The sequence below is a fragment of the Patagioenas fasciata genome, chromosome 31 (genome assembly GCF_037038585.1).
Source record: "Patagioenas fasciata isolate bPatFas1 chromosome 31, bPatFas1.hap1, whole genome shotgun sequence".
NCBI classification, from domain to species: Eukaryota; Metazoa; Chordata; class Aves; order Columbiformes; family Columbidae; genus Patagioenas; species Patagioenas fasciata.
In genome coordinates this window covers 3,335,897-3,357,981 of record NC_092550.1, presented here as the reverse complement: position 1 = coordinate 3,357,981, position 22,085 = coordinate 3,335,897, and the positions used below count along the sequence as shown (strand labels likewise).

At 63.4% G+C, this 22,085-nt stretch overlaps 1 protein-coding gene across 2 annotated transcripts in view; it reads right to left on the bottom strand.

The window, feature by feature from the left end:
- NPHS1 (NPHS1 adhesion molecule, nephrin) overlaps nucleotides 1–22,085 on the bottom strand; it is a 41,460-nt gene that overhangs the window by 10,958 nt on the left and 8,417 nt on the right. For both annotated transcript variants that reach the window (XM_071800558.1, XM_071800559.1), the window contains 11 exons: nucleotides 20,781–20,884; nucleotides 18,234–18,355; nucleotides 14,561–14,732; nucleotides 13,782–13,939; nucleotides 11,920–12,061; nucleotides 10,307–10,431; nucleotides 9,578–9,737; nucleotides 5,703–5,832; nucleotides 4,286–4,458; nucleotides 2,448–2,579; nucleotides 1,263–1,403 (listed from right to left, as the gene is read on the bottom strand). In XM_071800558.1, the coding sequence (XP_071656659.1) occupies nucleotides 1,263–1,403; nucleotides 2,448–2,579; nucleotides 4,286–4,458; nucleotides 5,703–5,832; nucleotides 9,578–9,737; nucleotides 10,307–10,431; nucleotides 11,920–12,061; nucleotides 13,782–13,939; nucleotides 14,561–14,732; nucleotides 18,234–18,355; nucleotides 20,781–20,884 (1,559 nt within the window). The remainder of the gene's footprint in view (nucleotides 1–1,262; nucleotides 1,404–2,447; nucleotides 2,580–4,285; nucleotides 4,459–5,702; nucleotides 5,833–9,577; nucleotides 9,738–10,306; nucleotides 10,432–11,919; nucleotides 12,062–13,781; nucleotides 13,940–14,560; nucleotides 14,733–18,233; nucleotides 18,356–20,780; nucleotides 20,885–22,085) is intronic.

The window sequence follows — 22,085 nt, the reverse complement described above, 5'->3', positions numbered from 1 at the left end:
TGCAGGATGAGGCTCAGGACGCCATAGGGATCTATAGGGTCTATAGGGTCTCTAGAGTCTCTACAGTCTCAACAGGGATCTCTAGGGTCTATAGGCGATCTATATGGTGTCTATAGGGTGTCTATAGGTGCTCACAGTGCAGGATGAGACTCAGGATGCCATAGGGATCTGTAGGGTCTATAGGGTCTCTACGGTCTCAATAGGGATCTCTAGAGTCTATAGGGTGTCTATAGGGTCTATAGGGTGTCATAGATGCTCACAGTGCACGACGAGGCCCAGGACACCATAGGGATCTATAGGGTCTATAGGGTCTCTAGAGTCTCTACAGTCTCAATAGGGATCTCTAGGGTCTATAGGCGATCTATAGGGGGTCTATAGGTGATGTATAGGGTATCTATAGGGTATCTATAGGTGCTCACAGTGCACAATGAGGTTGAACACCGTGTGCCCGCTCCCCTCGCTGTTCTCCCACCATAGGGATCTATAGGGTCTATGGGGGCTCTATAGGGATCTCTAGGGTCTATAGGTGATCTATAGGGATCTATAGGTGATCTATAGGTGATCTATAGATGATCTATAGGCGCTCACAGTGCACAATGAGGTCGAACGCCCCGTGCCCGCTCCCCTCGCTGTTCTCACACCATAGGGATCTATAGGGTCTATGGAGACTCTATAAGGGTCTATGGGGTCTCCAGGCTATATAGGGATCTCTAGGGTCTATAGGTGATCTATAGGTGATCTATAGGGTGTCTATAGGCGCTCACAGTGCACAATGAGGTCGAACGCCCCGTGCCCGCTCCCCTCGCTGTTCTCACACCATAGGGATCTATAGGGTCTATGGGGTCTCCAGGCTCTATAGGGATCTCTAGGGTCTATAGGTGATCTATAGGGGATCTATAGGTGATCTATAGGGTGTCTATAGGCGCTCACAGTGCACAATGAGGTCGAACGCCCCGTGCCCGCTCCCCTCGCTGTTCTCACACCATAGGGATCTATAGGGTCTATGGGGTCTCCAGGCTCTATAGGGATCTCTAGGGTCTATAGGTGATCTATAGGGGATCTATAGGTGATCTATAGGGTGTCTATAGGCGCTCACAGTGCACAATGAGGTCGAACGCCCCGTGCCCGCTCCCCTCGCTGTTCTCACACCATAGGGATCTCTAGGGTCTATGGGGTCTCCAGGCTCTATAGGGATCTCTAGGGTCTATAGGTGATCTATAGGGGATCTATAGGTGATCTATAGGGTGTCTATAGGCGCTCACAGTGCACAATGAGGTCGAACGCCCCGTGCCCGCTCCCCTCGCTGTTCTCACACCCCACCCCATAGGCGCCGCCGTCCCCGCGCGTCACGTTGACGATGGACAGCGACCAATCAGGGAGCAGCCGGAGCCGCCAGGGCGGGCCTGGGGGCGGGGCCACGTCGGGACACGCCCACAACTGGACACGCCTACCTGGACACGCCCACAACGGGACACACCCACCCCAGTAACCCCCAGTGCTCCCGGTGGCCCCAGGGACCAATCGGGGAGGAGGCGGAGCCAACAGGGGGGGCTGGGGGCGGGGCCACGTCTGGACACGCCCACAACGGGACACGCCCCCCCCCCCCCGGGACACGCCCACAATGGGACACGCCCACCCCAGTAACCCCCAGTGCTCCCAGTGCCCCCTCTCAGTGCTCCCAGTAACCCCCAGTGACCCATCCCAGTGCTCCCAGTAACCCCAGTGACCCATCCCAGTGCTCCCAGTAACCCCCAGTAATCCCCAGTGCTCCATCCCAGTAACCCCCAGTAATCTCCAGTGACCCATCCCAGTGCTCCCAGTAACCCCCAGTAACCTCCAGTGACCCATCCCAGTGCTCCCAGTAACCCCCACTGACCCATCTCAGTAACCTCCAGTCACCCATCCCAGTGCTCCCAGTAACCCCCAGTATCCCCCCATTGACCTCCCAGTGCTCCCAGTTCCCTCTCCCAGTCCCTCCCAGTTTCCCCTCCCAGTGCTCTCAGTTCCCCTCCCAGTTCCCCCCAGTCCCTCCCAATCCCCTCCCAGTCCATCCCAGTCACTCCCAGTGCCTCCCAGTAACTCCCAGAAACCCCAGCTCCCCCTCCCAGTCCTTCCCAGTCCCTTCCCAGTTCCCCCCAGTCCTTCCCAGTCCCTCCCAGTTGCCCTTCCCAGTGTTCCCAGTTCATCGTCCCAGTGCTCCCAGTTCCCTCTCCCAGTTCCCCCCAGTCCCTCCCATGGCTCCCAGTTCCCCCTCCCAGTCCCTCCCAGTTCCCCCCAGTCCCTCCCAGTCCCTTCCCAGTTCCCCCCAGTCCCTCCCAGTGCTCCCAGTTCCCCCTCCCAGTGTTCCCAGTCCACCCCAGTCCCTCCCAGTCCCTCCCAATCCCCTCCCAGTCCCTCCCAGTCCCTCCCAATCCCCTCCCAGTCCCTCCCAGTGCTCCCAGTCTGACCAGTTTGGAGGGCGTGGCCATTCCGGCTCCACTGGCAGCTGTCGGGGGGGGGATGGGCGACCACGCCCACTCGAAGCTCCGCCCCTCCCCCCTCCAGGGTCACCACCGACCCCCCCGACACCTGCGGGGGGTCTGCAGCACCAGTTACCACCAGTACGCACCAGTATGCACCAGTACGCACCAGTAACACACACAGAGCCCTCCCACTGCCCTCCCAGTCACCCCCAGTTCCCTCCCAGTTACCCCCATTGCCCTCCCAGTCCCACCCAGTTACCCCCAGTTCCTCCCAGTTACCCCCATTGCCCTCCCAGTTCCTTCCAGTCACTCCCATTGCCCTCCCAGTATATCCCAGTTACCCCCATTGCCCTCCCAGTCCTTCCCAGTTACCCCCCAGTCCCTCCCAGTCCCCTCCCAGTATAAACCAATTCCCTCCCAATTCCCCTACATTGACCCTTCCAATCCCTCCCAGTTGCCTCCCAATCCCCTCCCAGTCCCCCCCAGTTCCCTCCCAGTCCATCCCATCGACCCTCCCAGTCCATCCCAGTCCCTCCCAGTCCATCCCAGTCCCATCCCAGTCCCCCCCAGTCCCCCCCAGTCCATCCCAGTCCATCCCAGTCCATCCCAGTCCCCCCCAGTCCATCCCAGTCCCATCCCAGTCCCCTCCAGTCCATCCCAGCTCCCCCCCATTTCCCTCCCAGACCCTCCCAGTCCATCCCATTGAGCCTCCCAGTTCCCCCCATTGCCCTCCCAGTCCATCCCAGTCCCCCCCATTTCCCTCCCAGTCCATCCCATTGACCCTCCCAGTCCATCCCAGTCCCCTCCCAGTCCATCCCAGTCCCTCCCAGTCTCCCCCATTTCCCTCCCAGTCCATCCCATTGAGCCTCCCAGTCCATCCCAGTCCCATCCCAATCCCCCCCAGTCCATCCCAGTGCCCCCCATTTCCCTCCCAGTCCCTCCCATTGACCCTCCCAGTCCACCCCAGTCCCATCCCAATCCCCCCCAGTCCATCCCAGTCTCCCCCATTTCCCTCCCAATCCCTCCCATTGAGCCTCCCAGTCCATCCCAGTCCCATCCCAATCCCCCCCAGTCCATCCCAGTGCCCCCCATTTCCCTCCCAGTCCATCCCATTGAGCCTCCCAGTCCATCCCAGTCCCATCCCAATCCCCCCCAGTCCATCCCAGTCCCCCCCACTTCCCTCCCAGTCCCTCCCATTGACCCTCCCAGTCCCTCCCAGTCCCTCCCATTTCCCTCCCAGACCCTCCCAGTCCCTCCCATTGAGCCTCCCAGTCCATCCCAGTCCCCCCATTTCCCTCCCAGTCCCTCCCATTTCCCTCCCAGTCCCTCCCATTGAGCCTCCCAGTCCATCCCAGTCCCATCCCAATCCCCCCCAGTCCATCCCAGTCCCTCCCATTTCCCTCCCAGTCCCTCCCATTTCCCTCCCAGTCCCTCCCATTGACCCTCCCAGTCCACCCCAGTCCCATCCCAATCCCCCCCAGTCCATCCCAGTGCCCCCCATTTCCCTCCCAGTCCCTCCCATTGACCCTCCCAGTCCATCCCAGTCCCATCCCAATCCCCCCCAGTCCATCCCAGTGCCCCCCATTTCCCTCCCAGTCCCTCCCATTGACCCTCCCAGTCCATCCCAGTCCCCTCCCAGTCCATCCCAGTCCCTCCCAGTCTCCCCCATTTCCCTCCCAGTCCCTCCCATTGACCCTCCCAGTCCATCCCAGTCCCATCCCAATCCCCCCCAGTCCATCCCAGTGCCCCCCATTTCCCTCCCAGTCCCTCCCATTGACCCTCCCAGTCCCTCCCAGTGCCTCCCAGTCTGTCCCAGTGCTCACGGCGCAGGCTCAGGGTGTGCTGGGCGCTCACGGCCACCCCCAGGGCCGGGCTGGTGGCCTCGCAGGTGACGCGTTGGCCCTGGTCCCCAAGGGCCACCAGGAGGCGCAGGCGGGAGCCCACGGTGACACCGCCAAAGGGGGCGGGGACGGTGGGGAGGGGCTGCCCGGGGACCCTGGGGACGTTGGGGACATTGGGGACTATGGGGGCTATGGGGACATTGGGGATAATGGGGGATAATGGGGGATAATGGGGACATTGGGGGCAATGGGGATAATGGGGATAATGGGGATAATGGGGGACAATGGGGGACAATGGGACATTGCGGGATATGGGGGACAATGGGGGACAATGGGGGATATTGGGGGATAATGGGGACAATGGGGGTGATGGGGACAATGGGGACATTGGGGGATAATGGGGGATAATGGGAACAATGGGGGTGATGGGGACAATGGGGACATTGGGGGATAATGGGGACAATGGGGATAATGGGAGATAATGGGGGATAATGGGGACAATGGAGATAATGGGGACAATGGGGACATTGGGGACAATGGGGACATTGGGGATAATGGGGGATAATGGGGGATAATGGGGCAATGGGGACAATGGGGACAATGGGGACAATGGGGGACAATGGGGGACAATGGGGGATAATGGGGGGCAATGGGGACATTGGGGACAATGGGGACAATGAGGACAATGGGGGATAATGGGAGATAATGGGGATAATGGGGGATAATGAGGACATTGGGGGATAATGGGGACAATGGGGGTGATGGGGGTCATGGGGACAATGGGGACAATGGGGACATTGGGGGATAATGGGGGATAATGGGGGCAATGGGGACATTGGGGGATAATGGGGGATAATGGGGGCAATGGGGACAATGGGGATAATGGGGGATAATGGGGACAATGGAGATAATGGGGACAATGGGGACATTGGGGACAATGGGGACATTGGGGATAATGGGGGATAATGGGGGCAATGGGGACAATGGGGACAATGGGGGACAATGGGGACGATGGGGGACAATGGGGACAATGGGGGATAATGGGAGATAATGGGGATAATGGGGACAATGGGGACAATGGGGGACAATGGGGGCGATGGGGGCGATGGGGGACAATGGGGACAATGGGGGACAATGGGGACAATGGGGGATAATGGGAGATAATGGGGATAATGGGGACAATGGGGGATAATGAGGGACAATGGGGCAATGGGGGACAATGGGGACAATGGGGGCAATGGGGGACAATGGGGGATTTGGGGACAGGGGGACATGGGGGACATTGAGGGGAGATATGGGGACACTGGGGACATTGGGGGTAATGGGGACATGGGGATAATGGGGACATGGGGACAAGGGGGACATGGGACATGGGGACGTGGGGACAGGTGCCACCCACGGGTGTCCCTGGCGCAGCCAGCGGAGGGCGGGGCCGGGGTGGGCGGGGCCAGCCAGGCAGGTGAGCTGGAGGGCGTGGCCAGGCCGGACGTCCCGCGGGGACGATGAGATCGTCACCGACACCGGGGGGACTGGGGACACCGGGGACAGCAGGGGACACCATGGGACACCCCAGGGTCCCCCATGGCCATGGTCACCCCAAGGTCCCCCATGGTCACCCCAAGGTCCCCCATGGCCATTGTCACCCCAGGGTCCCCCCATGGTCAACCCAAGGTCCCCCATGGCCATTGTCACCCCAAGGTCCCCCATGGTCAACCCAAGGTCTTCCATGGTCAACCCAAGGTCCCCATGGCCATTGTCACCCCAAGGTCCCCCATGGTCAACCCAAGGTCCTCCCATGGTCAACCCAAGGTCCCCATGGCCATTGTCACCCTAAGGTGTCCCCATGGTCACCCCAAGGTCCTCCCATGGTCAACCCAAGGTCCCCAATGGTCACCCCAAGGTCCCCCATGGCCATTGTCACCCCAAGGTCCCCCCATGGTCAACCCAAGGTCTTCCATGGTCAACCCAAGGTCCCCCATGGTCACCCCAAGGTCCCCATGGCCATTGTCACCCCAGGGTCCCCCCATGGTCAATCCAAGGTCCCCATGGCCATTGTCACCCCAAGGTCCCCCATGGTCACCCCAAGGTCCCCCATGGTCAACCCAAGGTCCCCATGGCCATTGTCACCCCAAGGTCCCCCATGGTCAACCCAAGGTCCCCCATGGCCATTGTCACCCCAAGGTCCCCCCATGGTCACCCCAAGGTCCCCATGGCCATTGTCACCCCAAGGTCCCCCATGGCCATTGTCACCCCAAGGTCCCCCATGGTCAACCCAAGGTCTTCCCATGGTCAACCCAAGGTCCTCCCATGGTCAACCCAAGGTCCCCATGGCCATTGTCACCCCAAGGTCCCCCTATGGCCAACCCAAGGTCTCCCATTGTCACCCCAAGATCCCCCATGGTCAACCCAAGGTCCCCATGGCCATTGTCACCCCAAGGTCCCCCATGGTCAACCCAAGGTCCCCATGGCCATTGTCACCCCAAGGTCCCCCATGGTCAACCCAAGGTCTTCCATGGTCAACCCAAGGTCCCCATGGCCATTGTCACCCCAAGGTCCCCCATGGTCATCCCAAGGTCCCCATGGCCATTGTCACCCCAAGGTCCCCCTATGGTCAACCCAAGGTCTCCCATGGCCATTGTCACCCCAAGGTCTCCCATGGTCACCCCAAGGTCCCCCATGGTCACCCCAAGGTCCCCATGGCCATTGTCACCCCAAGGTCCCCCATGGTCAACCCAAGGTCCCCCATGGCCATTGTCACCCCAAGGTCCCCCTATGGCCAACCCAAGGTCTCCCATTGTCACCCCAAGATCCCCCATGGTCAACCCAAGGTCCCCATGGCCATTGTCACCCCAAGGTCCCCCATGGTCAACCCAAGGTCTTCCATGGTCAACCCAAGGTCCCCATGGCCATTGTCACCCCAAGGTCCCCCATGGTCACCCCAAGGTCCCCATGGCCATTGTCACCCCAAGGTCCCCCTATGGTCAACCCAAGGTCTCCCATGGCCAATGTCACCCCAAGGTCTCCCATGGTCACCCCAAGGTCCCCCATGGTCACCCCAAGGTCCCCCATGGCCATTGTCACCCCAAGATCCCCCATGGTCAACCCAAGGTCCCCCATGGCCACTGTCACCTCAAGGTCCCCCTATGGTCAACGCAAGGTCCCCCATGGCCACCCCAAGGTCCCCCATGGCCATTGTCACCCCAAGGTCCCCCATAGTCAACCCAAGGTCCCCCATGGCCATTGTCACCCCAAGGTCCCCCCATGGTCACCCCAAGGTCCCCCATGGTCACCCCAAGGTCCCCATGGCCATTGTCACCCCAAGGTGTCCCCATGGTCACCCCAAGGTCCCCATGGTCACGGTCACCCCAAGGTGTCCCCATGGTCAACCCAAGGTCCCCATGGCCATTGTCACCCCAAGGTCCCCCATGGTCACCCCAAGGTCTTCCCATGGTCAACCCAAGGTCCTCCCATGGTCAACCCAAGGTCCCCATGGCCATTGTCACCCGAAGGTGTCCCCATGGTCACCCCAAGGTCCTCCCATGGTCAACCCAAGGTCCCCAATGGTCACCCCAAGGTCCCCCATGGCCATTGTCACCCCAAGGTCCCCCCATGGTCAACCCAAGGTCTTCCATGGTCAACCCAAGGTCCCCCATGGTCACCCCAAGGTCCCCATGGCCATTGTCACCCCAGGGTCCCCCCATGGTCAATCCAAGGTCCCCATGGCCATTGTCACCCCAAGGTCCCCCATGGTCACCCCAAGGTCCCCCATGGTCAACCCAAGGTCCCCATGGCCATTGTCACCCCAAGGTCCCCCATGGTCAACCCAAGGTCCCCCCATCGTCACCCCAGGGTCCCCCATGGCCATGGTCACCCCAAGGTCCCCCCATGGTCAACCCAAGGTCCCCCATGGCCATTGTCACCCCAAGGTCCCCCATGGTCAACCCAAGGTGTCCCCATCGTCACCCCAGGGTCCCCCATGGCCATTGTCACCCCAAGGTCCCCCTATGGTCAACCCAAGGTCCCCCATGGTCACCCCAAGGTCCCCCATGGCCATTGTCACCCCAAGGTCTCCCATGGTCAACCCAAGGTCTCCCATGGCCATTGTCACCCCAAGGTGTCCCCATGGTCACCCCAAGGTCCCCATGGCCATTGTCACCTCAACATCCCCCCATGGTCACCCCAGGGTCCTCCATGGTCATTGTCACCCCAAGGTCCCCCATGGTCAACCCAAGGTCTTCCATGGTCAACCCAAGGTCCCCCATGGCCATTGTCACCCCAAGGTCCCCCCCAGGGCCAACATCAACCCCAGTGTCCCCAAGGCCACCTCATGGTCACCCCAAGGGTCCCCAAGGCCACCAATACCTCAAGGCCACCTCATGGTGTCCCCATGACCACCCAAGCCCACCATCAACCCCAATGTCCCCAAGGCCACCAACACCCCATGGCCACCCCCAAGGTCCCCTCCTGGTGTCCCCAGGGTGTCCCCATGACCACCCAAGGCCACCATCAACCCCAATGTCCCCAAGGCCACCAATACCTCAAGGCCACCTCCTGGTGTCCCCATGACCACCCAAGGCCACCATCAACCCCAATGTCCCCAAGGTCACCTCCTGGTGTCCCCATGACCACCCAAGGCCACCAAAACCCCAAGGCCACCTCCTGGTGTCCCCATGACCACCCAAGGCCACCATCAACCCCAATGTCCCCAAGGCCACCAACACCCCACGGGCACCCCCAAGGCCACCTCCTGGTGTCCCCAAGGTGTCCCCATGACCACCCCAAGGCCACCATCACCCCAAGTGTCCTCAAGACCACCTCAGGGCCACTTCATGGTGTCCCCAAGGTCACCTCCTGGTGTCCCCATGACCACCCAAGGCCACCAAAACCCCAAGGCCACCTCCTGGTGTCCCCATGACCACCCAAGGCCACCATCAACCCCAATGTCCCCAAGGCCACCAACACCCCACGGGCACCCCCAAGGCCACCTCCTGGTGTCCCCAAGGTGTCCCCATGACCACCCCAAGGCCACCATCACCCCAAGTGTCCTCAAGACCACCTCAGGGCCACTTCATGGTGTCCCCAAGGTCACCTCATGGTGTCCCCATGACCACCCAAGGCCACCAACACCCCAAGGCCACCTCCTGGTGTCCCCATGACCACCCAAGCCCACCATCAACCCCAATGTCCCCAAGGCCACCAACACCCCACAGCCACCCCCAAGGCCACCTCCTGCTGTCCCCAAGGTGTCCCCATGGTGTCCCCTCCCCTGCTCACAGAGGACGCGCAGGCGGGTGCTGGCGGGGGAGGGGCCGCCCCCGCTGGCCTGGCAGCTGTAGGTGGCGCCATTGTCACCGGGGGTCAACGTCACCAGCAGCTCCCGTGACGTCACCGACCCCCCGGACACCTGGGTCCCTTCCTTCAGCGGCCGCCCGTCCTGATTGGGGGGACCCAGGAGTTCGGGAGGGACCCAGGAGTGCCCCAAAGGATCCAGGAGTTCAGGGAGGGACCCAGGAGTTCGGGAGGGACCCAGGAGTTCGGGAGGGACCCCAAATAGGGGACCCAGGAGTTCGGGGAGGGACCCAGGAGTTCGGGAGGGACCCAGGAGTGCCCCAAGGGATCCAGGCGTTCGGGGAGGGACCCAGGAGTTTGGGAGGGACCCAGGAGTTCGGGAGGGACCCAGGAGTTCGGGAATGGACCCAGGAGTTCGGGAGGGACCCAGGAGTTCGGGAGGGACCCAGGAGTTCGGGGAGGGACCCAGGAGTTCGGGAGGGACCCAGGAGTTTGGGAGGGACCCAGGAGTTCGCGGGGGACCCAGGAGTTCGGGGGGGACCCAGGAGTTCGGGAGGGACCCAGGAGTTCAGGGAGGGACCCAGGAGTTCGGGAACGGACCCAGAAGTTCGGGAGGGACCCAGGAGTTCGGGAGGGGACCCAGGAGTTCGGGAGGGGACCCAGGAGTTCGGGGAGGGACCCAGGCGTCCGGGGCTGTGGGTGCCCCTCCCCCACCTTGCTCCAGGTGAGGCGGGGGGATGGGTGCCCCCCCCGCGCGTGACACCGCAGCCGCACGCGCGTCCCCGCGCGGAACGTGGCGTTGGGGGGAGGGGCGTCGAGCCACAGCTCCCGGGGGGGGTCTGGGAGGGGGGGAAGGGGGCGGGGTCAGTGGAGGCCACGCCCACTCCCCCACAGGCCCCGCCCACGGGGTGATGGGGAATGGGGACGGGCTTTGAGTTACAGCTCAAGGAGTTCGGGAGGGACCCAGGAGTTCGGGGGGGACCCAGGAGTTCGGGAGGGGACCCAGGAGTTCGGGAGGGACCCAGGAGTTCGGGGAGGGACCCAGGAGTTCGGGAGGGACCCAGGAGTTCGGGGGGGACCCAGGAGTTCGGGAGGTCCTTCCCAGTCCCCTCTTAGTTACTCCCAGTACATCCCAGTGTCTTCCATCCCCTCCCAGTCCCCCCCAGTCCATCTCAGTATTTCCCAGTCCATCCCAGCCTCTCCCAATCCCCTCCCAGTTCCCTCCCAGTCCATCCCAGTCCATCCCAGTCCCTCCCAGTCCCCTCCCAGTCCCCTCCCAGTTCCCTCCCAGTCCCACCCAGTCCCTCCCAGTCCCTCCCAGTCCCCCCCAGTCCCTCCCAGTCTATCCCAGTTCCCTCCCCATATATCCCAGTCCATCTCAGTCCCTCCCAATCCCCTCCCAGTCACTCCCAGTCCCCCCCAGTCCCCCCCAGTCCATCCCAGTCCCTCCCAATCCCCTCCCAGTCCCTCCCAGTCACTCCCAGTTTCCACCCAGTTCTCCCCCAGTCCCTCCCAGTCCCTCCCAGCCTCTCCCAGTCCATCCATGTCCTCCCACTCCCCTCCCAGTCCGTCCCAGCCTCTCCCAATCCCCTCCCAGTTCCCTCCCAGTCCCTCCCAGTTTCCACCCAGTTCTCCCCCAGTCCCTCCCAGTCCCATCCAGTCCCTCCCTCTCCCCTCCCAGTCCCTCCCAGTCCCTCCCAGTTCCCTCCCAGTCCCTCCCAGTCCCTCCCTCTCCCCCCCCAGTCTCCCCTAGTCCATCCCAGTCCATCCCAATACGCTCCCAGTCCCCTCCCAGCCCATCCCAGTCCCTCCCACTCCCTCCCAGTCCCTCCCAGTCTATCCCAGTCCATCCCAGTTCCTCCCACTCCCCTCCCAGTCCCTCCCAGTTCCCTCCCAGTCCATCCCAGTCCCCTCCCAGTCCCTCCCAGCCTCTCCCAATCCCCTCCCAGCTTCCTCCCAGTTTCCACCCAGTTCTCCCCCAGTCCCTCCCAGTCCCTCCCAGTCCCCTCCAGTCCCCCCCACTCCCTCCCAGTCCCTCCCAATCCCCTCCCAGTCCCTCCCTCTCCCCTCCCAGTTCCCTCCCAGTCCCTTCCAGTTCCCTCCCTCTCCACCCCCAGTCCCGCCCAGTCCCTCCCAGTCCATCCCAGTCCCTCCCTCTCCCCTCCCAGTCCCTCCCAGTCCATCCCAGTCCTTCCCACTCCCCTCCCAGTCCCTCCCAATCCCCTCCCAGTCCCTCCCACTCCCCTCCCAGTCCCTCCCAGTCCCTCCCAGTCCCTCCCTCTCCCCTCCCAGTCCCTCCCAGTGCTCCCAGTGCTCCCAGTGCTCACGGCTGACGCTCAGCACCACGCTCGCGCTCCGCGTTCCCGCCCCGGCCGCACCCTCGGCCTCGCACTCCAGGGGGCGCCCGTGGTCGCGGCCCCGCCCCCGCAGCGTCACGTTCGATTGCGTCATCACGCCCCGCCCCTCGGCCTGGGGACACCAGTACGGACCAGTACGGACCAGTACGGACCAGTGCTATGTTGGATTGTGCCATTGAACCCCACCTGGGGACACCAGTACAGACCAGTATGGACCAGTGTGACCTTGGATTGTGTCACTGAACCCCACCTAGGGACACCAGTACAGACCAGTACAGACCAGAATGGACCAGTACAGACCAGTATGGTCCAGTATGGACCAGTACAGACCAGTATGGACCAGTGTGACCTTGGATTGTGCCATTGAACCCCATCCGGGGACACCAGTACGGACCAGTATGGACCAGTACGGACCAGTATGGACCAGTGTGACCTTGGATTGTGCCATTGAACCCCACCCGGGGACACCAGTACGGACCAGTATGGACCAGTGTGACCTTGGATTGTGTCACTGAACCCCATCTAGGGACACCAGTATAGACCAGTACAGACCAGAATGGACCAGTACAGACCAGTATGGTCCAGTATGGACCAGTACAGACCAGTATGGACCAGTGTGACCTTGGCTTGTGCCATTGAACCTCACCTGGGGACACCAGTACAGACCAGTATGGACCAGTACGGACCAGTATGGACCAGTGTGACCTTGGATTGTGCCATTGAACCCCACCTGGGGACACCAGTACAGACCAGTATGGACCAGTGTGACCTTGGATTGTGTCACTGAACCTCATCTAGGGACACCAGTACAGACCAGTACAGACCAGAATGGACCAGTACAGACCAGTATGGTCCAGTATGGACCAGTACGGACCAGTATGGACCAGTGTGACCTTGGATTGTGCCATTGAACCCCATCCGGGGACACCAGTACGGACCAGTATGGACCAGTACAGACCAGTGTTATGTTGGCTTGTGCCATTGAACCCCACCTGGGGACACCAGTACAGACCAGTATGGACCAGTACGGACCAGTATGGACCAGTGTGACCTTGGATTGTGCCATTGAACCCCACCCGGGGACACCAGTACAGACCAGTATGGTCCAGTATGGACCAGTACAGACCAGTACGGACCAGCGTGACCTTGGCTTGTGCCATTGAACCCCACCCGGGGACACCAGTACAGACCAGTATGGACCAGTATTCCCTCCCAGTCCCCCAATTGCCCTCCCAGTTTCCCCAGTTCCCCTCCAGTCCCCTCCCAGTCCCCCCCAGTTTTCCCAATTCCCCCCCAGTCCCTCCCAGTCCCCTCCCAGTCCCCTCAATTCCCTCCCAGTTCCCCCCTCAGTCCCTCCCAGTCCCCCCCAGTCCCTTCCCAGTTCCCTCCCAGTCCCCCCCAGTTCCCCCCACTTATCCCAGTCCATCCCAGTTCCCTCCCAGTCCATCCCAGTCCCCCCCAGTCCCCTCCCAGTTCCCCCAATTCCCTCTCAGTCCAATCCCAGTTCCTCCCAGTCCATCCCAGTCCATCCCAGTCTCTTCCCAGTCCCTCCCAGTCCCTTCCCAGTCCCCTCCCAGTCCCCTCCCAGTTCCCCCAATTCCCTCCCAGTCCCCCCCAGTCCCTCCCAGTCCCCTCCCAGTTCCCTCCCAGTTTCCCCCAGTCCCTCCCAGTCCCCTCCCAGTCCCCTCAATTCCCTCCCAGTCGCTCCCAGTTTCCCCCAGTCCCTCCCAGTCCCCTCCCAGTCCCCTCAATTCCCTCCCAGTCCCTCCCAGTTCCCTCCCAGTTTCCCCCAGTCCCTCCCAGTTCCCTCCCAGTCCCTCCCAGTCCCATACTGGGATGCGGGCGGTGTCACTGGGCGGCAGCTCCTGTCCCCCCAGCCACCAGCGCAGCCGTACTGGGGGGTTACTGGGAGCACTGGTGCACGACAGCGTCAGCGTCGCGTTCTCGGCCACCGACGGCGTCCCCGAGATCGTCACCTCAGCCGGGGGGTCTGCGGACCAGTATAGACCAGTATAAACCAGTATGGACCAGTATAGACCAGTATAAACCAGTATGCACCAGTACGGACCAGTACAGACCAGTACGGACCAGTATGGACCAGTATGGACCAGTATGGATAGATCAGTACAGATGAGTATGGACGAGTACAGACCAGTATGGGCTCCCAGTGCTCCCAGTATCTCCCAGGATGGCCCAGTACGTCCCAGTACATCCCAGTACCACCTCCCAGTGCTTCCAGAATCTCCCAGTACATCCCAGTACCACCTCCCAGTGCTCCCAGTATCTCCCAGTACGTCCAAGTACGTCCCAGTACCATCTCCCAGTGCTCCCAGAATCTCCCAGTACGGCCCAGTACCACCTCCCAGTGCTCCCAGTAAGTCCCAGTTCGGCCCAGTACCACCTCCCAGTGCTCCCAGTATGTCCCAGTACCACCTCCCAGTGCTCCCAGAATCTCCCAGTACATCCCAGTACCACCTCCCAGTGCTTCCAGAATCTCCCAGTACGTCCCAGTACCACCTCCCAGTGCTCCCAGTATGTCCCAGTACATCCCAGTACCACCTCCCAGTGCTCCCAGTAACTCCCAGTACATCCCAGTGCCCCCAGTGCTCACAGGTGACGCTGAGGGTGATGCTGGCGCTGCCCCCTGCAGGCCGGGCCGGGGAGCGCGCGTGGCAGCTCAGGGTGACCCCGTCGTCCCCCGGGGTCACGGTCAAGGTCAAACGGCTCCGGGTCACCCGGGGGGGACCCTCGGTCACCCACGAACCCACCAGGGGGACCCCGGCCTGGGAACGGGGGCATGGGCTCAGGGGGCGGGGCCAGGGAAGGGGGTGGGGTCAAGGAGCAGGGGGTGGGGCCTGGGAAGGGGGTGGGGTCAGGAGTCAGGGGGCGGGGCTGTGGGAGGGGGAGGGGTCAGGACTCAGGGGGCGGGGCTAGGGAAGGGGGTGGGGTCGAGGAGCAGGGGGTGGGGCCTGGGAAGGGGGTGGGGTCAGGACTCGGGGGTGGGGTCAGGACTCAGGGGGAGGGGCTGTGGGAGGGGGTGGGGTCAGGGAAGGGGGTGGGGTCAGGACTCAGGGGGCGGGGCCGTGGGAGGGGGCTCAGGACTCGGGGGGGCAGGGAAGGGGGTGGGGTCAGGACTCAGGGGGCGGGGCTGTGGGAGGGGGAGGGGGCATGGGCTCAGGGGGCGGGGCTAGGGAAGGGGGTGGGGTCAAGGAACAGGGGTGGGGCCTGGGAAGGGAGTGGGGTCAGGACTCAGGGGGCGGGGCTGTGGGAGGCAGAGGGGTCAGGACTCGGGGGCGGGGCTAGGGAAGGGGGTGGGGTCGAGGAGCAGGGGGTGGGGCCGTGGGAGGGGGTGGGGTCAGGGAAGGGGGTGGGGTCAGGACTCAGGGGGCGGGGCCGTGGGAGGGGGCTCAGGACTCGGGGGGGGCAGGGAAGGGGGTGGGGTCAGGACTCAGGGGGCGGGGCTGTGGGAGGGGGAGGGGTCAGGACTCAGGGGGCGGGGCTAGGGAAGGGGGTGGGGTCAAGGAACAGGGGTGGGGCCTGGGAAGGGGGTGGGGTCAGGACTCAGGGGGCGGGGCTGTGGGAGGCAGAGGGGTCAGGACTCGGGGGTGGGGCTAGGGAAGGGGGTGGGGTCGAGGAGCAGGGGGTGGGGCCTGGGAAGGGGGTGGGGTCAGGACTCGGGGGTGGGGTCAGGACTCAGGGGGCGGGGCTAGGGAAGGGGGTGGGGTCAGGAATCAGGGTCTGGGGCCGTGGGAGGGGGTGGGGTCAGGAATCAGGAGGCGGGGCCGTGGGAGGGGGTGGGGCTGAGGAAGGGGGTGGGGTCAGGACTCGGGGGGGCGGGGAAGGGGGTGGGGTCAGGACTCAGGGGGAGGGGCTGTGGGAGGGGGAGGGGTCAGGGGGAGGGGCCAGGGAACGGGGTGGAGTCAGGACTCAGAGGGAGGGGCCAGGGAAGGGGGTGGTGTCAAGAATCAGGAGGCGGGGCCAGGGAAGAGGGTGGGGTCAGGACTCAGGGGCGGGTCCTGGGAAGGGGGTGTGGTCAGAACTAAGGGGGCGGGGTCAGGACTAAGGGGGCGGGGTCAGTACTCGGGGGGGCTAGGGAAGGGGGTGGGGTCAGGAACCAGGGGGCGGGGCCGTGGGGGGCGCGGTCAGGACTCAGGGGGTGGGGCTAGGAAAGGGGGCGGGGTCAGGTTTCAGGGGGTGGGGCTGTGGGAGGGGGTGGGGTCAGGGAAGGGGGTGGGGTCAAGGAGCAGGGGGTGGGGCCTGGGAAGGGGGTGGGGTCAGGACTAAGGGGGCGGGGTCAGGACTCAGGGGGCGGGGCCAGGAAAGGGGGAGGGGTCAAGGAGCAGGGGGTGGGGCCTGGGAAGGGGGTGGGGTCAGGACTCAGGGGGCGGGGCTAGGGAAGGGGGCGGGGTCAGGACTCAGAGGGTGGGGCTGTGGGAGGGGGAGGGGTCAGGACTCAGAGGGAGGGGCCAGGGAAGGGGGTGGGGTCAGGACTCAGAGGGAGGGGCCAGGGAAGGGGGCGGGGTGAGGACTCAGAGGGAGGGGCCAGGGAAGGGGGTGGGGTCAGGACTCAGAGGGAGGGGCCAGGGAAGGGGGTGGGGTCAGGACTCAGAGGGAGGGGCCAGGGAAGGGGGCGGGGTCAGGACTCAGAGGGAGGGGCCAGGGAAAGGGGTGGGGTCAGGACTCAGAGGGAGGGGCCAGGGAAGGGGGCGGGGTCAGGACTCAGAGGGAGGGGCCAGGGAAAGGGGCGGGGTCAGGACTCAGAGGGAGGGGCCAGGGAAGGGGGCGGGGTCAGGACTCAGAGGGAGGGGCCAGGGAAGGGGGCGGGGTCAGGACTCAGAGGGAGGGGCCAGGGAAGGGGGCGGGGTCAGGACTCAGAGGGAGGGGCCAGGGAAAGGGGCGGGGTCAGGACTCAGAGGGAGGGGCCAGGGAAGGGGGTGGGGTCAGGACTCAGAGGGAGGGGCCAGAGAAGGGGGCGGCGCCAGGACTCAGGGGGTGGGGCCAGGACTCAGGGGGCGGGGTCAAGGAAAAGGGGGCGGGGTCAAGGAAAAGGGGGCGGGCCCATTGCCCCATCCCAGTGCCCCCAGTGCCCCCAGTGCCCCCCATACCTTCTCCCAGTGCCCCCACTGCCTCCTCCCAGTGCTCCCAGTGCCCCCAGTTCCTCATCCCAGTGCTCCCAGTGCTCCCAGTACCTTCTCCGAGTGCTCCCAGTGCCCCCCATACCTTCTCCCAGTCCTCCCAGTACCTTCTCCCAGTGCCCCCAGTGCACCCAGTTGCCCCCATTGCCCCATCCCAGTGCTCCCAGTACCTTGTCCCAGTGCCCCCATTGCCCCCTCCCAGTGCTCCCAGTTCCCCATCCCAGCGCTCCCAGTCCCTCCCAGTGCTCCCAATGCCCCCAGTTCCTCATCCCAGTGCTCCCAGTACCTTCTCCCAGTGCTCCCAATGCCCCCCATACCTTCTCCCAGTCCTCCCAGTACCTTCTCCCAGTGCCCCCATTGCCCCATCCCAGTGCTCCCAGTACCTTTTCCCAGTGCCCCCATTGCCCCCTCCCAGTGCTCCCAGTTCCCCATCCCAGCGCTCCCAGTCCCTCCCAGTGCTACCAGTGCCCCCTCCCAGTGCTCCCAGTGCCCCCAGTTCCTCAGCCCAGTACTCCCAGTGCTCCCAGTACCTTCTCCCAGTGCCCCCATTACCCCCTCCCAGTGCTCCCAGTCCTTCCCAGTGCTCCCAGTTCCTCCCAGTTTCCCCTCCCAGTGCTCCCAGTTCCCCATCCCAGTGCTCCCAGTCCCTCCCGGTGCTCCCAGTGCCCCATCCCAGTGCTCCCAGTCCCCCCAGTGCTCCCTCCCAGTGCTCCCAGTGCCCCCAGTACCTTCTCCCAGTGCTCCCAGTGCCCCCATTGCCCCCTCCCAGTGCTCCCAATGCCCCCTCCCAGTGCTCCCAGTGCCCCCAGTACCTTCTCCCAATGCTCCCAGTACCTTCTCCCAGTGCTCCCAGTGCCCCATCCCAGTGCTCCCAATGCCCCCAGTGCCCTCTCCCAGTGCTCCCAGTGCCCCCTCCCAGTGCCCCCAGTGCTCCCAGTGCCCCATCCCAGTGCTCCCAGTACCTTCTCCCAGTGCTCCCAATGCCCCCCATACCTTCTCTCAGTGCACCCAGTGCCCCCATTGCCCCATCCCAGTGCTCCCAGTTCCTCCCAGTTTCCCCTCCCAGTGCTCCCAGTCCCCCCAGTGCCCCCTCCCAGTGCTTCCAGTGCCCCCAGTGCCCCCTCCCAGTGCTCCCAGTGCTCCCAGTACCTTCTCCCAGTGCAGACTGGGGGGCGGGTTCCCCCCCCGGCTCTCACAGACCAATCGCAGCGTCTCCCCCGCCCCCACCTGGGGGGACTCCAGCCCCTGGATCTGGGGGGGGCTGGGGGGAACTGGGGATACTGGTCAGACTGGGAGGGACTGGGATGGACTGGGATGGACTGGGAGAACCCAGAGGTTCCATGGAGTGGGGAACTGGGTGGAACTGGGAGGGACTGGGAGAGCTCAAAGGTTTCATGGGGAGGGGGAACTGGGGGGACTGGTCAGACTGGGATGGACTGGGATGGACTGGGGGGAACTGGGAGAGCCCAAATTTTCCATGGAGAGGGGGAACTGGGGACACTGGTCAGACTGGGAGGGACTGGGAGAGCCCAGAGGTTCCATGGAGTGGGGAACTGGGGGGGACTGGGAGGGACTGGGAGAGCCCAAAGGTTCCATGGGGAGGGGGAACTGGGGATACTGGTCAGACTGGGAGGGACTGGGGGGAACTGGGAGAGCCCAGAGGTTCCATGGGGAGGGGGAACTGGGGATACTGGTCAGACTGGGAGGGACTGGGGGGAACTGGGAGAGCCCAGAGGTTCCATGGCGGGGGAACTGGGGACACTGGTCAGACTGGGAGGGACTGGGAGAGCCCAGAGGTTCCATGGAGTGGGGAACTGGGAGGGACTGGGAGAGCCCAAAGGTTCCATGGGGAGGTGGAACTGGGGGAACTGGTCAGACTGGGAGGGACTGGGATGGACTGGAATGGACTGGAATGGACTGGGAGAACCCAGAGGTTCCATGGGGAGAGGGAACTGGGGATACTGGTCAGACTGGGAGGGACTGGGAGAACCCAGAGGTTCCATGGGGAGGGGGAATTGGGGATACTGGTCAGACTGGGAGGGACTGGGATGGACTGGGATGGACTGGGAGAGTCCAGAGGTTCCATGGGGGGGGAACTGGGGGAACTGGTCAGACTGGGAGGGACTGGGAGGGACTGGGATGGACTGGGATGGACTGGGAGAACCCAGAGGTTCCATGGAGTGGGGAACTGGAGGAACTGGGAGGGACTGGGAGAGCCCAAAAGTTCCATGGGGAGGGGGAACTGGGGGGGACTGGTCAGACTGGGAGGGACTGGGGGGAACTGGGAGAGCCCAAAGTTTCCATGGAGAGGGGACACTGGTCAGACTGGGAGGGACTGGGAGAGCCCAGAGGTTCCATGGAGTGGGGAACTGGAGGAACTGGGAGGGACTGGGGGGAACTGGGAGAGCCCAAAGTTTCCATGGAGAGGGGGAACTGGGGACACTGGTCAGACTGGGAGGGACTGGGATGGACTGGGGGGAACTGGGAGAGCCCAAATTTTCCATGGAGAGGGGGAACTGGGGACACTGGTCAGACTGGGAGGGACTGGGAGAGCCCAGAGGTTCCATGGAGTGGGGAACTGGGGGGGACTGGGAGGGACTGGGAGAGCCCAGAGGTTCCATGGAGTGGGGAACTGGGGATACTGGTCAGACTGGGAGAGCCCAAAGGTTCCATGGGGAGGGGGAACTGGGGACACTGGTCAGACTGGGAGGGACTGGGATGGACTGGGATGGACTGGGAGAGTCCAGAGGTTCCATGGGGGGGGAACTGGGGGAACTGGTCAGACTGGGAGGGACTGGGATGGACTGGGGGGAACTGGGAGAGCCCAAATTTTCCATGGAGAGGGGGAACTGGGGACACTGGTCAGACTGGGAGGGACTGGGAGGGACTGGGAGAGCCCAGAGGTTCCATGGGGAGGTGGAACTGGGGGAACTGGTCAGACTGGGAGGGACTGGGATGGACTGGAATGGACTGGAATGGACTGGGAGAGCCCAGAGGTTCCATGGGGAGAGGGAACTGGGGATACTGGTCAGACTGGGAGGGACTGGGAGAATCCAGAGGTTCCATGGGGAGGGGGAATTGGGGATACTGGTCAGACTGGGAGGGACTGGGATGGACTGGAATGGACTGGAATGGACTGGGAGAACCCAGAGGTTCCATGGGGAGAGGGAACTGGGGATACTGGTCAGACTGGGAGGGACTGGGATGGACTGGGGGGAACTGGGAGAGCCCAGGGGCTCCATTGGGGGTGAACTGGTCAGACTGGGTGGGACTGGGGGCCCAGGGCTTCCATGGTGGGTGAAACTGGGAGGGACTGGGAGATACTGGGAAGGCACTGGGAAATACTGGGGGTCCCTGGGGGTTATTTTGGGGTCCCTGGGGTGATTTTTGGGGTCCCAGGAGGTGAATTTTGGGGTCATTTTTTGGGGTCCTCGGGGTCATTTTTTGGGTCTTTTTTGGGGTCCCAGGGGGGGATTTTTGGGGGTTCCCAGGATCATATTTGGGGTCATTTTTGGGGGTCCCTTTGGGTCATTTTTGGGGGTTCCAGGGGCTGATTTTTGGGGTGATTTTTGGGGTCCCAGGGGCTGATTTTTGGGGTGATTTTTGGGGTGATATTTGGGGTCCCAGGGGCTGATTTTTGGGGTCTCCGGGGTGATTATTGGGGTGATTTTTGGGGTGATTATTGGGCTGACTCACACAGCACCTCCAGGGTCATTCTGGCCTCGTTGGGGGCGGCTCCGGCTTCGTTAGCGGCCTCGCAAACGAGATCTTGACCGTGGGATTCCGGCTGGGGGGTCAGACTGGGACACAATGGGACCCAATGGGACACAGTGGGACCCAACGGGACCCAATGGGACCCAATGGAACCCAATGGGAGGGACTGGAACCCAATGGGACGCGATGGGAGGGACTGGGACCCAATGGGACCCGATGGGAGGGACTGGGACCCAATGGGAGGCAACTGGGAGGGAACTGGTACCCAATGGAACCCAATGGGACCCAATGGGACCCAATGGGACCCAATGGGAGGGTCTGGGAGGGACTGGGACCCAATGGGAGGGAGTGGGACCCAATGGGACCCAATGGGAGGGACTGGGATCCAATGAGACCCAATGGGACCCAATGGGAGGGACTGGGAGGAACTGGGACCCAAGGGGACCCAATGGGAGGGACTGGGAGGAACTGGGACCCAAGGGGACCCAATGGGAGGGACTGGGAGGAACTGGGACCCAATGGGAGGGACTGGGAGGAACTGGGACCCAAGGGGACCCAATGGGACCCAATGGGACCCAATGGGACCCAATGGGAGGGACTGGGACCCAATTGGACCCAATGGGAGGGACTGGGAGGGACCGGGACCCAATGGGAGGGACTGGGACCCAATGGGACCCAATGGGAGGGACCGGGAGGGACCCAATGGGAGGGAACTGGTACCCAATGGAACCCAATGGGACCCAATGGGACCCAATGGGACCCAATGGGAGGGACTGGGAGGAACTGGGACCCAATGGGACCCAATGGGACCCAATGGGAGGAACTGGGACCCAAGGGGACCCAATGGGACCCAATGGGACCCAATGGGACCCAATGGGAGGGACTGGGACCCAATGGGACCCAATGGGAGGGACTGGGAGGGACCGGGACCCAATGGGAGGGACTGGGACCCAATGGGACCCAATGGGAGGGACCGGGAGGGACCCAATGGGAGGGAACTGGTACCCAATGGAACCCAATGGGACCCAATGGGACCCAATGGGACCCAATGGGAGGGACTGGGAGGAACTGGGACCCAAGGGGACCCAATGGGAGGGACTGGGAGGAACTGGGACCCAAGGGGACCCAATGGGACCCAATGGGACCCAATGGGACCCAATGGGACCCAATGGGAGGGACTGGGACCCAATTGGACCCAATGGGAGGGACTGGGAGGGACCGGGACCCAATGGGAGGGACTGGGACCCAATGGGACCCAATGGGAGGGACCGGGAGGGACCCAATGGG